The following is a 14,655-nucleotide window of genomic DNA, read 5'->3' as shown; positions in this document are numbered from 1 at the left end:
TGTATTTTACCCCGCGATCACCCCGAATGCTACTCATACAATGTACACCATATACATGCTACTAAAGAGATACTAGCCTACATACAGCAGATCCACGCATACTGAACCATCAATTAAAGGCTGCTCGCGTCAATACAAATCTCTCATAGAAACCGAGCGCGACTGTTTTCGACGGACCAAGGCTCCTCGCTTTGATCATCCCAAGCTCTCGCATAGCAACGTCCCAGGGGAATTGGCCAGCGGTGTTTTGGCTTTCTTGGACATATGCGTAGGAAGCCTTGAGCCTTGCCACCTCCTCCGATGAGAAGAAAAGAAACGATGAAACGTCAGGGGCAGCAGAGAAATCACGAGCGAGGGAGCGAAGAACATCCTGTCGCCGTTCAATTTTAAGGCCAGTGAAACTACGACGGACATTCTTCCTGTGCTCTTCACGCATCTTTTCGACGTGTTCGCGTATCTTGGAGAGTTCCATTTCCATTGTCAAAGCAGCGTGCTCATTGCTGTCCTTCACACGCCGCACCCTTGACTGGGCATCCTGCCACGGCTTCTCGAGAGAGGAATCTCTGTGACAGTGGTGTTTGGAAAAAGCGCTGTCGACCTGTTGCAGTTTCAAGTCCCGGTGGTTCCGAGCATGACTCATAATCGCATCCATAACAAATTCTGCCATGCCTCTGGGACGCTGCGCGTTGATTTCGTTGGTTTCCGGTATTACCTCTCCACATTCTTTCCACTCTGGAGAGCGCTTGTGGTAGAGCTTTGTATCGCTCTTCATGACCTCCGGTAAAACGGTTAATCCACTTTTCGCTCCATCGAGAATATTGCAAAACCTGTGATTATATAAATGCGTGTCCCACAACTATGGCATCTGCAACATACATGTAAGCCAGGCGAATGGTTTCTTTATGTGCGTATCCAAGGGTGTACACCGCCACGTCGTGTAAGTTTGAGTACTTTCCGACTGACGATATGTCGCGCAATCCTCCTAACAAAAATGACTGCAGGCGGGGAATCAGATCTTCAGAATTGCTTCCTCGGTGTCCGTTCCAAAAAGTTGTCGACTCGTAAGGTGTTTTTATGGAAATTCTCTGAGAGATCGTCAGGCGGATGAGAGTATTTGAGGTCAGCATTTTTGAAGTGCGACACTATGGATGGCTGCCAAATAGCAATTGCCTTGTCCCCATCGTAATCGCCTAATTGTCACTCAGTATCTTCATATAAATACAATTTCATGATTTGACTGTACCTCCAGCAAGAAGGTCCGCAAACCGGCGAGTTCCCTGCACAGAACACACTATCACGTCGGTGTAGCGCCTGAGCTCTGGTTTTTCAACAGCTCTGACCTGCCTCCAAATCATTAACATGCTAAAGAAACTATGGATGATGAGTAGATCAGCATGCCTTCTGAGAATCTGTCGGCAGTTTACAAGGATGTCGTGTGAGCTATTATCGGCTCAGCGTCTGTAATGAATGAGGAGCGACATTGAATAACACTGACCAGGACATCACCCAACACAACGTTTGACTCTGTTCCATCAGGACAGAGAAATTTCGAATCCTTCGAGAGAATTTGCACTTCGTCAGGAGCCAATGTTCCAGAAGGGTCTAAGGTACATCATGGTCAAATAAACGAAGTCTTGATTATTGATAGCATCGCACCTGGTACAATCCATCCTATACAAGACATGGGCACCTCGATTTTATATCGTTGCACAAAGTTGTCAACCATCGTCTTGAGAACATGGCGAAGCTTATCAGCGAGGACTGGGCAATCGCGAGGAGTGAAACCAGAGTCAAGCATGACCATTACCGTCTCTTCAAGAGAAGAAGGGCAACCCGAGACCTCATCACCCCACCAAGCGATTGAGCGAGGAATTTCGATGACCGCATTCAGATCGTCTTCGTCATCATCTTCAATATCGTCGTCTTTGACGGCGAAACCTCTTGATCGTGCCTCTCCTCCAGTTTCACGAGCTAATCTGGCTCCAACCACGGAACCAGTTCTGGCGACACTTTGCCATAGGCGATACATAGCATCTGGTCCATCCCAGTCAAGCAAGCTGTTGACAATAGCATCTAAACCTTCCTTCATCAGATCAATAAATACTGAGTGGGGAACACCATTTTCGGCAAAATTCACTATGGTCTCAGCACCAAGGCGGGAGGGAGAGCGCATGTGAGACGACCGTAGCACATCAATTGTTAAATGACCAAGTGATAGTTTTTGAGTTTGAGGATACTCGACTTTGATTTGTGAGTCGCGTAACCAAACCCGAGGGACGTCGGAACAATTTTCTGATGAATCAGGGTGTAGGATTAGGAGTCCCTATAGGAAGATAGATGTTTAGTTTTCCCGATACTCGAGCAAGTGTCTCTCACCTTGGCGCCAGCGATCCTACATTGTATTGCCGTCGGTGTTGTGTCCCATTGCAAGAGCTCACGTAACGCTTTCATAGCAACTTTGTTGATATACCCGCAGCCATCTGTCATGTCCGGACCCCCCGGGTCTTTGGCGCAGAAGTCAGTCTTCACCATAATCAATAACAATAATAATAGCTTACCTTCGTCGTGTAGATATATGATATTTTCCTGGCTGATGGTAATACCTGGGACAGAATTCGAAAGTCCTAATGCAAATCGCGAGGACCATTTCGCCACAGTCTGAAACGCGTCAGCGATGTTCCAGAACTCTCAGAAATGCTGCCAACCTGAGCCGTATTATAATGTACAGGGTTATGCCAGTCAAGGTAATCCTCCAGAGATGGTGGAGGAGGGTGAGCATGAGAAGGAAGTCGGCCACAATCCGTCGAAGAATTAGTTGCCACGAGAAAAATACTTCCATCTCTCGCATAAAATGCCCGATAAACCAGACCACAGAGGAGAAAGTGTTGCGAAAAAAACTCCACTAGGCCATGCTGAGGCCTGTTTAGAATATTCTTCGGCACCTTCACGCGTAAGAAATTCTTGGAACCATACTGTCGGGTCAGTCTCGACGAGGACCCAAGCTCTGGCGGATTGAGCTGAATGCGGTATTCAGGTGTTGCAGTCTTATCAATAGCCTTCAAAGTTGCACCAAAATGCACTTTCCCTCCATACCAACCATCAGCCTGTCGCTGGAACCCATCGAAACCTTTACCCATTGCAAGAGCGAGTTCGTGCTCTCGGTCAAGCTCTTTCCAAGGCGACTTGTCAGAACATCAGTTATCGACCATCGCAAACCAGAGGAGCACTGTACCAAAACTGCCTTTTCCTTAACGAAAAATCCTTCTTCTGCTTCACCCTTGGAATTCTGGCCTGCAAACACCTGAGCCACACGTGGGGTAGCTTCTTGATTTGTGCCACGGAGCTTATCCAAGTCGGGAATATTGATGTCCCCGTAGGCAAGAACATCGTAACTGACCATTTTGGCGATCAGCCACTGTACCCCAAAGGGTATGTTTTTATTGTCAAAATAAGCTTGCAGATTTCGATCGTGAGCCTGTGAGCTTCGTCAAGAAGAGTCTTAAAACAGCACTAGAAGCACATACGATTGAATGGATTTTGATATTGGCATCGCTGATTCTTGCACTCTTGCGTGAAGACAAAGAATTGTCAGGAGGTTCCTCGTTTTTTCGTTTACCTAGGACAGATGACCAACTGCTCGAAGGCGAAGGGGATTCCGCTGAATCAGATGAACCAACAGACATAGCTGAAAGGGGTTGGGCGGCGCTACAGCCAACAGCGGCAACCAATTGAGGGGAGACCATCGGAATGTCGACTCTCGAGGTGATGCTGTTTGCAGTGCCATTCAAAACTGCGACTAGTTGTTAGGCTCTCAGATCACATCGACGAATGAGTAACTTGCCATGTTCCGGCATATTGCACATCATATCACTCAGGTCTTCCAGACCGGAGTAGATGGATGATTGCTGATGCCGGTGTTAGTTATACGACAAAGATATTAGAATAGAAGCTCAACATAGACTGACTGTTGACGAGATCGAGTCGCTTGAAGCACTCCTTTCTACTGGCAGTGGAATAACAGGAATGAAGGCAGAATCATCCTCTTGATGATATGGAGTGGGTCCATGGCCATGAATATGTCACTTGACGCGCAAATACAATATCAAAAGCAATCTTACCTTCTGTGAATTCCCATTCGTCGTCCACTAAAATCTCCTCTTGTAACTCGCGGTAATAAGCCTGTAGCATACCTCTCGACATTCCTAGATACACAAAATATGCGCGAGACGTAGATCCTGGTTAATGTGAGTTCAAACAATCGGGTCGAGGACGACGATGAAAAAAAACAGTCGGGACCGAGTTATTGCGGCCTGGATCAAACTGATAATCCAAAGAAATCATCCAAAGAAGCACGATTGGAAAGCTCCGTCGCTCAAGATAGAAGGTGTACGATCAGCTGAAACGTTGTTGACAATGAGGCTGGTGATATCAGATGGATGGATTGAAGTCGGGATCGACTGATTTTGAACGTTACCGTAGCGTGCAAGGTTGTAACAGCCGTTCTTTTGCAACAGATATTAAAGACGGCATTAAATCACCATTGATATGATCTGTCTCTCCTTGCTGCCGTGCGTGTTGCTGTGTCAAGGAGCGCTGCTGGAGTATATCATGGTTACAAACATGTTACTACTGCATAAATATAAACCCTATCATATACGTTATATTGATAGCCCATCAGCTTTCCGTTCTTGACCAGGCCCAGAAGCGGTTCCTTCCCATGTGTGAAGTGTACCAGCTCGAGTAACCCAGCCTTGATGTCACCGAGCCCTCGAAACAAGGGCTCTCTAGACGTGAAGCTTTGCATCATTTGGGCACAAACGCTGGATCAGTCAAAAGCATGTCAGTAGCACATATATTTGAAACGAATGCTTATTGAATGAGTGCCTCTACATGACGAGTATAAACAAGGACTCGAAACGCGGTCTAGAATGCCATGCAGACTCTGGAGGTTTTGGTCAACCAGAAATTGGTCCATAGAAAACTAGGTCCAAAATCACGGAACACGACTACGTTGGGCGAGCGAGTTCGTCCGTGCGAGCGAGCAGACGTACACATTAATTCACTGCCACCACATCCCTACGACTGCTGTGCAGCCTGCATATGTGCCAAATCCCGCTCTGTCTCTGGACTCTTCAAGATCTTTTCCAGCTTAAAGCGCTTCCGCGCGGATATTGGAGGGCAGTTTCGTATTAACACGGTATCGTTCAATCGGAGGACTATTCCACCACTCAGCATATATGCGGAGAACGAAATTGTGGCAACATACCTTCTTGTTCATCATGTGTTAGGATCTTTTTGCTTCGTTCGATGCGCTGAAGGCAGAGTGAGCATACTCGTTCTTCGTAGAGCCCAATTGGAGGTGTACTTTTCCTGTTAATTTGTGGATGACATGGCGTGAAACAGTCACAGTGGCTGTCTTGCGCATGCAGCCGGCTTTAGTGACGATTCCGGTCAATGCCATGGGAGGCATGGTAGGCAAATATAATAAGTTTGAGTTTGCGACGCCGTGCAGCCGTCTGTTTGAACTCTTTACAGCGTGGGAAACATCAGGCCTCAGGGCGGGCACAATTACTAAGGATGAGATACTATTGGCGGCGGGAGGCTACCTTTCTGTGAAAACACGACTGCGGCTCAAAAGTCATCTATTCGCACATGGCTTAACGTTGAACCCCCGTTACTGTATCTAATGACTTGTCATTTATTTTGACGCTAACTCTGAACTCTCCCTTGCAACAGAAATATACACGAACGTTTGCTGCGAGGTCCTCGGTTTACTCATGTCAAGTCTTAATCCGTATCGTACAATTGGGTGGCTGTCGAGTCAATCTCTGCGGCGTCCGGCGCTCCTGTCGTCAATGGTTGGTATATTTTTCGACAGGCTGTTTGTTGTTCGCACAATCATATGTTTTTCTCACTTTGACCCATGACTATCTGCTGATGAGTCCTTATGTCGTTCGGAATATCATGATTTCTCCGCATGGACCGTATCGTTATCTTTCCTGAACAACCGTGTCGTCGTTCTGTCACGAGTCATAAGTGTCCCCCGATGCGGCCGGTCCAACTCCTGACGAATGTTTTGTCCCGTCTATCTGATGATGAGCTTGGCCGTTATTGGCTCAAGACCTATATGTATGCGGGATTCGAGTACTCTCGAACACCCTTTTGATTAACATGCATGTCGCGTGGCTTTTCCGCTGGTCATCTTTGGATTGTCCAGTCTCAAGTTATGTGTGGCGGTTTCCCAGTAGATATCAACTCGTCCATTCATTGGAAATCGTGGAGGTCGTACTTTCTGCGACATGATAGCAGATATTATTGACCGCTTCGATTTCACTATCTAGTACAGAACAACTATCACTAATTGTATTTCTAGCTTATATGCATTCTGACCATCTATTAAGTTCCTCATCATTTGTGGATGTTACCATAGCGGCTCTGCCACGAGCAGCCTTGAGTGTTATTGTTACTATGCGATATGTATATGTATATGGGTATTTTACAATGTCATGAAATAAGTTGTGATGAAGTTATGCCGGAGAGCTTGAAGGTAGAGGTCCGGAAGGAGCATATTTCGACTTGAATCTCAGTATTGGTCCATATCTTTTCAGCGTTAGCCCAACATGATGCAGCAGATCCTTGTATGAGACCTACTTTGACAAGACGAAGGGAATTGGCGTCATGATCAGAGCAATGAAACCAAGTAGTGACGAAGCCCATTCAGGGCCAAGCCTATCGTACATCTGAGCGGCGAAAAGCTGGGCGGAGAATCATTAGGCGATGTATGAAAGGAAAAAAAAAAATCTTTGCTCACAGGAAATCCAGCGCCAAACAGACTGCGAACGACAGTAGCTATAGCTAGCGCCGAGGCAGCGACAGCCAGATATGCATCGATGATGTAGTTAATCAGGGCAAGCTTCGAAGCCGTCATGAGTCTTAGGTCAGCATGCAAACTGTAACAACATACAAATATTAAGCAAATGCTCCATCCAAGCAATCCACCCGACAGCATCGGCGCCCATATCGAAATGCTAGGAAAGGACGTCCATGCAAACCAGAAGAACGATACGACAAGGAATGGCGCTGAGACCATGGCTACCTTCAATCTGAACTCTGGCGGCACAGGGTTTGGTTTGCATTCTTGAGCTTTGCGCTCGTAACTTGGGTTAAAAAATATAATGTACTAGAAACGCGCGATAAGAACACGGAAGCACACGGATGAAGTATACACACCGTTACAACCGCAAGAAACGCGCCAATGGGCAGCGGAAGGAACACGAGTCCAGAAACACCCGCATTCAAGTTGTGCCCCTCGGTGAAAACCACAGGATAGGCCTCGAAAAGCAGGTATATACAGCCATAGACAAACTAAAATCTAATGTTAACAACCCTCTGGTCAGTTTGCAAGATAGTCGCACTTACGCTCATGTACAGTGTTATAACAGTCATCATCGGCTCAGTAAAAAGAATTTTGAAAGGCCGACCAAGAATGACCTCTAGGCGCTGTGAGAATGTCGTGTTTTGTAATTCAATGGCAGCATGATATCTCTCGTCTCCAGTGCGCTTTCGGATCTCTTTGGCTTTCTTGGCAAGAAGCACCGGACTAAAATTATGGGATGAGCGCCTCGCCAATAGAAACTATTCCATAAAATGATCTGACCTATATGTTTCAGGCATCGTGAAAACAATCTGCAACCAGCAGACACCGGCCTAAAAATACATGTGTGAGTTGTGGTGGATGGCAGTTGGACACAAGACTTGCAAAAATAGTCAATATCCAAAAAAGCCAGCGCCATGATATACCAGCCAGAACAAGGTATCCTGAAACTACTGGTCCAATACCTGGTCCGGCAAACGGAGCCACGGTGAAAACCGCCAGAGCAGTGCCGCGCTGGTTTGCGTCCCAGATGTCCGATATGAGCGCGCTAGAAGATTCTTCTTGTAAGAATGGAACAATTACCACTGGAGTGGACAGTCCCTACCCTGAATTTGCCAAAGGGGCAGCTGCAAATGTACCCCCAAGGAAACGGAAAATCAACATGGATGCGATGTTTTGTGACAAAGCACATCCGATTTGGAAACACTTAAATATAAAGGTAATTATATGACAGGCAGGCAAGGAGTGGAGAGGCCCACTAACCATGTATATGAAGAAAGATATGATAAATATTGGGCGTCGTCCGTACTGTTCCGATAACGGTGCCCAAAGTAAAGGGCCAACGCAGTAACCGCACACGAAAAGCGAAATAGGCAACGTTCCGACCTCTTGGGATATCTGAAATTCCTCGATGAAAGTGGGTACCAGAATGGATGGGGCACTACTCGAGAAGGTACTAGATAGGGCAAGGGAACAAGACGTGAGCGTTTATTATCTTCCGATCAATGCCGTACGCACGCATTGAGGACCAGGAGACCAGCAGCGAGGGTGAGGTACCACTTTTTTGTAACAGACCAGTTCTAAATGAGTTGGTGAGTTCATCGACATAGTAGTCTTGCAGCAGCTGGAAAGTACCTTGGGATTAGCTGGGTCACCCTCATCAAAGAGGACTAGAAACGAGTCTGTGTCGGACTGATTGTTGAGAGTGGTAGTAGAGTCATCCTCCTTGTTTATCTGCGGTAGATTGGCGGTAGAGGCGGTCTGAAACGATACTTTAGATGCGTCGGCCATGTGTGCAGCCAGAAAAATGAGGGCCCGAGTGGATTACAGTGCCATTTTAAGAGTCTGGAAGTTGATTGATAACCATATTTTACAGGCGTGGTCCTCGGGCATTGTGATCTTACCTGACACAATCGTACTGACGTAGCTGTAACATCAAGTTGGGATGTAGTCTGAAATTTGTCAACCTATTTGTGCTAGGGGGTGCCGGTAAAACTTTGTCAGCCTGACCGCATAAAAGATGACCTGAAGTCGTGTGCCGATGTGCCGCTGTCAGACTTTGTGCTAGTGCGCACGTGGAACACACTGTGTGCGCCCGCAGACTCGGCGAAACTTTCCAGGGGTCGGGGCGCGGATGGCTTAGTGGATGCTATGCACTGCAACCTGGAACCATGTCCACCAACGGTCGCCAGCCTTGAAACCAGAAAAGGTCTCGGGTTCAACATTCAACCCGGAACAGAGCCACCAGTGAATTTTAGTGGATACTGCATGTCAGCATCCAAGTGCGACATAACTGAGTAAATGCATTTCTGCCTAGTTGCCGAAGGTTCCTGTATTCGGTAACGACGTTCACGTGTACGTTCAACCCTTGTTCCAGACTGATACCTGGAAATTTCCCAGACTGGTCCGCTAGCAATTAATATTGTCAACATCATGTCACAATATTTTGATGAGCTCGGCGACACCTCAATCTCCCAGCCCAGTCCGATAGCTGGCCATATAATGGACTGTCTGCCTAAGTATTGTACTCAGCTTGGGAATTTCACCAAGACTGAATTGAGAGACTACGCCGAGGTAAACATCCCCCCTTTAGACTCCACTGAATTTACACCGATGAACATGACTGCAGCGCACAGACGCAGAGTCTGCGCATTCCGTTAAAACGGACGTTGCTTAAGAAGCACAAGTTACGGTATCGTGCGATGTCTGTCGTCGTACGTTTTCTCGGAGGCCGTGAGGGTAGTTTCCTGTTATAGTCAACAGAGAACGAAGTAGATCATGGTGGTGGATAAGAAAAGACACAGTACTAGTAAATGTCCGACTCGGGGCAGGAGGGCCGCCTCCAATTCCACATATGGTAACCTTCATTTACATAAGCATATCAAGTTGGAAATCAACGTTAATATTGACCAGCAGTACCGTTGATCATGGACTTTACAGAAATCTACAAACAATCCGGAAATCTCGCGTCGTTCAGCCCGGGCGCTCACTTCATCCTTAATGCTGTTGAGAACACCTTGATTGTCAGGCGAACGGATACTCTACAGATTACGCGCACATGGACAGTCACCGCGCCTTCCAGCACAGCTAGCATTCTATCTAGTTCGAAAACAACTCCATCAAGCTCGGGAATTTCGCCAGAAGGGTGGATATCTCACGCTGGCTGGTCCTGCGACTCCGAATATCTTCTCGCTGCATCTGCGAAGAAAGGCGCAGTAGAGGTTTTCAAGCTTCGGGACGAAAATTGGAATGCCCGAATCGAAGCTGGCGTTGAAGGCCTCCTCAAAGCTGAGTGGGCACCTGACGGTCGTCACATTTTCTGTTTTTCTCAGTGGGGCGTAAGTATAGCTCCGTTCCGACAGTCTGGAGGTTGTTTATCATTCGTCGGCAGCTTCGAGTTACTATTTGGTCTTTAGTCACTGGAAATGCCACTTACATACAGTTTCCAATACACCCTGACAGAGGTACCGTGAACTAGTATCACCGCCCGCCTGTCATGTCATCTAATCAATTACAGGTTATGCTTTCCGTTCGGATTCCCGCTACTTTGTATTGGCTGAGCGACATAGGTCGAAAGATGCCATCGGTGTGTATGACACAACTGACTGTTACAAATTAGTACGGGTAAGCATGATCTCATTCTCTCCATTCATAGCTCATGACCAGAAAGGCATCCACAGCATTTCCCTGTACCAACGTCCAATCTGTCATCGCTGGCTTTATCCCCGACTGGTAATCATATCGCCATTTGGGAGGGCATTTTGGAAGTGTGTCATCTGCGATAGCAAATCTAAGAGCCGGATAATTGTTCACTCTGACACTTTATCGGCAGTACAAGCTGCATATCCTATCTCTAGCCGGAGATGTGCAAGGGACTTTTTCACCCAAGCCAAATCCAGGGTTTGGTGTTCGTAATGCAGCTTGGCATCCTACTGGAATGTTCCTTGCTGTAGCAGGATGGGACGATAAGGTATGTGCATCCGCCGTGTACAACATCGTTATCAAACTCTTTTAGATCCACATTCTTGATGGCCTGACTTGGTCTGCCGCCGCAACTGCTCGAGTTGTCAAGTAAGATACCAGTGGGCGCCGTGAGTTAATTGGTTCAATAAGTGGACGATGCTTAATCTTGATCTTGGTAGACACTATGGCGGGAACCGTCAAACTGGCTTGAAACCACGCAAGGTCGAGGATTTCTGTCTTGTGCGAAATATATTGTTCTTGCATCCATTCGGTGGTAATGCTGACAATGCTCTCCCACTAGATGAACGACTACAAGGGCCACAAACAATCAGCTTGCAGCGCACAGATCCGACGAAGCCGAACCCGAAGTCGGGTGCAGTCCAGCTTGAATGGAATAAGACTGGCACATTGTTGCTAGTGCGGTTTGGTTTGCAAAGACGTTTGTTTGTTTGAACCTAACTTGACATGATGTCCGTAGAAAACTGCCCCACGATAGTCCATTTGTACGATTTTCCAGCATCGTCAGATCCATTCGTTCCCCGGTTGCGTTGTGTTTTTCAACACTCGAAGCCAATACTACAGGCACAGTGGAACCCAGTCCGTAAAGGCAGCTTGGCCATGTGCAGTGGGAGTGGTAGTATCTACACATGGAGTGACGAATGGATTGGAGAGAATGGGGTAGAGGAAGATATGGCGGAGTGCATCGGTGTACCTGCGAATAGTATGTTGCTCCGTTATCTCTTCGCATTCAGGATTATTGAGGCTTCATAGCAAAATTCGAAACAAAAAGTATCAAATGGGCTCCCGACGGGAAAGGGCTGGTGTTGTTAGACAAGGAGGTATTTTGTTGCGCGTTTGAGGTGGAAGACGATGGTGCGGAAAGCTAACAATACAGTTGATGTGCTCATAAATGCGATTGTTAAAAGTTCATGCATATGACCTCTGCCTTCCCCACGTACAGAGGTTGCCAATGACATCTTTGTCATTTGAATGCACGGTATCAAAGTAAGCGATTGAAAGTGTGAATATTGAATCATCTTAGCAAGTATTGCCGGCTGCCAATCAATAGAGGCTCCCTTAAAATATTGTTTGCTTCACATGCATGGTAAAGCCTACGGTTAAATTTACTGCTCCAGGCACAGCTTGTCGGGCCGTCGACGACTTCGACGACGCAGGCCAACGGCAGAAACCGTCCAAAGGGCTGACATAATCACATCGGCACATTTTCGCAAGCGTTCAATTCCGCCGTAGTACAGCGAGTCCAGTCATTTCCATTCCACCTTGTCGTCCAATGCTTTCCCGTTCTCTCCGCGCTGCCAGACTTGCAGACAGTCGACTGGTTTTTCGAGGTGCATCACGATGGCAGAGGACATATGCAACACCGTCAGATCACAATGACAGCAAATCGCAGCGGAATGAAGAGGGCGAGGGAAATGTGCAGAAAGGCAAGGAGAAGGCCAACAATAGTGCAGCTAAAGAATCTGGAGATGCAAGTCCAGAAATTCCGAAGGGACTCGAGGGCTTTTTCAAGCGGTATCAACAGCAAACTTGGTCTCGTCAGTCCTCCGATGAAGATGAGACTCCACGACAGAAACCCCCACCACCACCGGGTGGTAATAATCCCAATAATGGATTTAACGTCAACCAACTTGCTCTCCTCGCCACGTCCGCTGCTATCTTCTACGCTCTAACCAATTCTTCATCCTCGGGCTCACGAGAAATTACCTGGCAGGAGTTCCGCACCGCATTCCTTGATAAAGCTCTGGTCGACAAGCTCGTCGTTATCAACAGGCAGAAAGTCCGCGTCAAGTTGCACTCCAATGCTACTGGCGCGATGTACCCCGCAGCATCTCTCGGTGGAGATTACTATTTCTCAATAGGCAGCGTCGAGGCTTTTGAAAGGAAGCTTGACGAGGCTCAGGCAGAGCTAGGTATCCCTCCTCACGAGCGGATACCAGTCGCCTACCACGACGAGATATCTACCTTCAATACCATTCTTAATTTCGCTCCCACTATCCTTTTCGCCGGTCTCCTTCTGTACATGTCGCGACGAGCTGGAGGTGGTGCGGGAGGTGGGCCAGGTGGCATCTTTAGCATTGGAAAGAGTAGAGCCAAGCTCTTCAACAAGGATACGGATGTCAAAGTCAAGTTCAAGGATGTTGCAGGGATGGACGAGGCAAAAGAAGAGATCATGGAGTTTGTCAAGTTTTTGAAGGAGCCCGCCAAGTTTGAGAAGCTTGGAGCAAAGATACCCCGTGGAGCTATTTTATCAGGACCTCCAGGAACTGGAAAAACTCTGCTGGCAAAAGCAACTGCGGGCGAGGCCTCTGTCCCCTTCCTGTCCGTGTCTGGTTCAGAATTCGTCGAAATGTTTGTTGGTGTCGGCTCCTCCCGCGTCCGTGATCTGTTTGCTTCAGCAAAGAAGAACGCACCTTGCATTATTTTTATTGATGAAATTGATGCCATTGGAAAGGCCAGAGGCAAAGGAAGCAACCTCGGTGGAAATGACGAGCGGGAGTCGACCCTTAACCAATTATTGGTGGAGATGGACGGTTTCGGAACCCAGGAGCATGTTGTAGTACTTGCGGGCACCAATCGTCCAGATGTCCTGGATCCTGCCCTTATGCGACCTGGACGTTTTGACCGTCACATAGCCATTGACCGTCCGGATGTCTCTGGTCGCCAAGGGATTTTTATGGTGCACCTCGGACCACTCCGACTAGCACAGGAGCTTGATACGAACAAGCTTGCCCAGAAGCTCGCTGTTCTTACCCCGGGCTTCTCAGGAGCAGACATCGCGAACGTTTGTAACGAAGCTGCTCTTCATGCCGCACGCAAGGGTCACGAGTCTGTCAAGGTGGATGACTTCGAAAGTGCAATTGAGCGTGTTATTGCAGGTCTGGAGCGCAAGAGCAGAGTTCTTAGTTCGGAGGAGAAGAAGACCGTTGCTTATCATGAGGCTGGTCACGCTGTTTGCGGCTGGTTCCTCGAACATGCCGACCCGCTTCTCAAAGTGAGCATTATCCCTCGTGGCGTTGGGGCGTTGGGGTACGCGCAAGTGAGTACATATATTCTTTGACGGTCTGTGACAAGTAATGATTTTCCATACAGTATCTTCCTCCAGACCGTTACTTGCTCTCGACTCCGCAAATGTTAGACCGAATATGCATGACCCTTGGCGGCCGTGTATCAGAGGAAATTTTCTTTGGTCCAGAGAATATCACTACAGGTGCTCAGGATGATCTCCAAAAGATCACTCGCATGGCATTTGAAGCTTGCGCAAACTATGGCATGAATACTATCATTGGTCCCGTCAGTTACGGTGGTCGTGAGAGCCAGAAGGAAAGTTGGACGAAACCATTCAGTGAGAAAACGAGCGAAATGTTGGATTCTGAGGTGCGGAAGATGATCATGTAGGTGGATTTGTATGATCTCGGCAACATCACCTAATAATGATATTTCAGCGGAGCACATCAACGAACCACTGAACTTCTGACACTACACCGGGAGAACGTGGAGAAGGTCGCCCAGCTTCTACTGAAGAAGGAAGTCATTACACGGTATGTTATGTGGCGTCCATTCTGGCTGCCTCAAGTTGACGATTGTTTGTATAGCGAGGATATGATTGACCTTTTGGGTAAACGCCCGTTCGCCAATAAGTCCGACGATATGGACAAGTGGCTAGATGATAACCGCAGTCATGAGCGCAGCGCTCCCGCACCAATTGAAGAAGCCCCCCAGAGTGCTGTAGATCCCGCCCCTGCACCCGTTGCCACGTCGACAAAAATAGAAGACTACAAGTGGTAGTTTTTTCTTTT

General features: G+C 47.6%; 5 protein-coding genes across 5 annotated transcripts; 2 read left to right on the top strand and 3 right to left on the bottom strand.

Annotated features, from left to right (window-relative positions):
• Window positions 1-109: 109 nt before the first annotated feature.
• EDB93DRAFT_1237031 (RNA dependent RNA polymerase-domain-containing protein) lies at window positions 110-4,200 on the bottom strand (the record flags this gene model as incomplete). The annotated part of the gene is made up of 14 exons (XM_041451371.1): window positions 110-827; window positions 877-995; window positions 1,060-1,190; window positions 1,244-1,340; window positions 1,399-1,440; window positions 1,496-1,602; window positions 1,657-2,323; window positions 2,377-2,553; window positions 2,706-3,182; window positions 3,233-3,475; window positions 3,525-3,705; window positions 3,838-3,905; window positions 3,966-4,042; window positions 4,119-4,200. The coding sequence occupies 14 exons, from the start codon at window positions 4,198-4,200 to the stop codon at window positions 110-112; spliced, it is 3,186 nt and encodes a 1,061-aa protein (XP_041313467.1).
• A 394-nt stretch (window positions 4,201-4,594) lies between these two features.
• EDB93DRAFT_1111715 (uncharacterized protein) lies at window positions 4,595-5,630 on the bottom strand. The gene is made up of 3 exons (XM_041448102.1): window positions 5,366-5,630; window positions 5,267-5,312; window positions 4,595-5,216 (listed from the first exon to the last, which is right to left on the bottom strand). The coding sequence occupies exons 1-3, from the start codon at window positions 5,468-5,470 to the stop codon at window positions 5,077-5,079; spliced, it is 291 nt and encodes a 96-aa protein (XP_041313466.1). The 5' UTR covers window positions 5,471-5,630; the 3' UTR covers window positions 4,595-5,076.
• Window positions 5,631-6,527: 897 nt separating this feature from the next.
• EDB93DRAFT_1074335 (major facilitator superfamily domain-containing protein) lies at window positions 6,528-8,665 on the bottom strand (the record flags this gene model as incomplete). The annotated part of the gene is made up of 12 exons (XM_041445087.1): window positions 6,528-6,600; window positions 6,652-6,755; window positions 6,812-6,913; window positions 6,965-7,180; window positions 7,231-7,365; window positions 7,420-7,600; window positions 7,658-7,707; window positions 7,751-7,922; window positions 7,980-8,080; window positions 8,138-8,330; window positions 8,393-8,454; window positions 8,510-8,665. 12 exons carry the CDS (start codon window positions 8,663-8,665, stop codon window positions 6,528-6,530), a joined length of 1,545 nt encoding a protein of 514 aa, XP_041313465.1.
• A 1,128-nt stretch (window positions 8,666-9,793) lies between these two features.
• Window positions 9,794-11,843, top strand: EDB93DRAFT_1111698 (WD repeat-containing protein 8). The gene is made up of 11 exons (XM_041448101.1): window positions 9,794-10,212; window positions 10,266-10,338; window positions 10,392-10,498; window positions 10,555-10,641; window positions 10,707-10,844; window positions 10,890-10,915; window positions 10,947-10,965; window positions 11,017-11,077; window positions 11,139-11,264; window positions 11,316-11,558; window positions 11,609-11,843. The coding sequence occupies exons 1-11, from the start codon at window positions 9,802-9,804 to the stop codon at window positions 11,722-11,724; spliced, it is 1,407 nt and encodes a 468-aa protein (XP_041313464.1). The 5' UTR covers window positions 9,794-9,801; the 3' UTR covers window positions 11,725-11,843.
• A 138-nt stretch (window positions 11,844-11,981) lies between these two features.
• EDB93DRAFT_1324282 (ATP-dependent metallopeptidase Hfl) lies at window positions 11,982-14,644 on the top strand (the record flags this gene model as incomplete). The annotated part of the gene is made up of 4 exons (XM_041455006.1): window positions 11,982-13,895; window positions 13,949-14,250; window positions 14,302-14,397; window positions 14,452-14,644. Exons 1-4 carry the CDS (start codon window positions 12,129-12,131, stop codon window positions 14,642-14,644), a joined length of 2,358 nt encoding a protein of 785 aa, XP_041313463.1. The 5' UTR covers window positions 11,982-12,128.
• Window positions 14,645-14,655: the final 11 nt, after the last annotated feature.

This window comes from Suillus bovinus (assembly GCF_016758785.1).
Source record: "Suillus bovinus strain UH-Sbo-P2 chromosome Unknown EDB93scaffold_1, whole genome shotgun sequence".
Classification (NCBI taxonomy): domain Eukaryota; kingdom Fungi; phylum Basidiomycota; class Agaricomycetes; order Boletales; family Suillaceae; genus Suillus; species Suillus bovinus.
The sequence above is the reverse complement of the archived record's forward strand: the minus strand, read 5'-3'. Positions and strand labels throughout refer to the sequence as shown.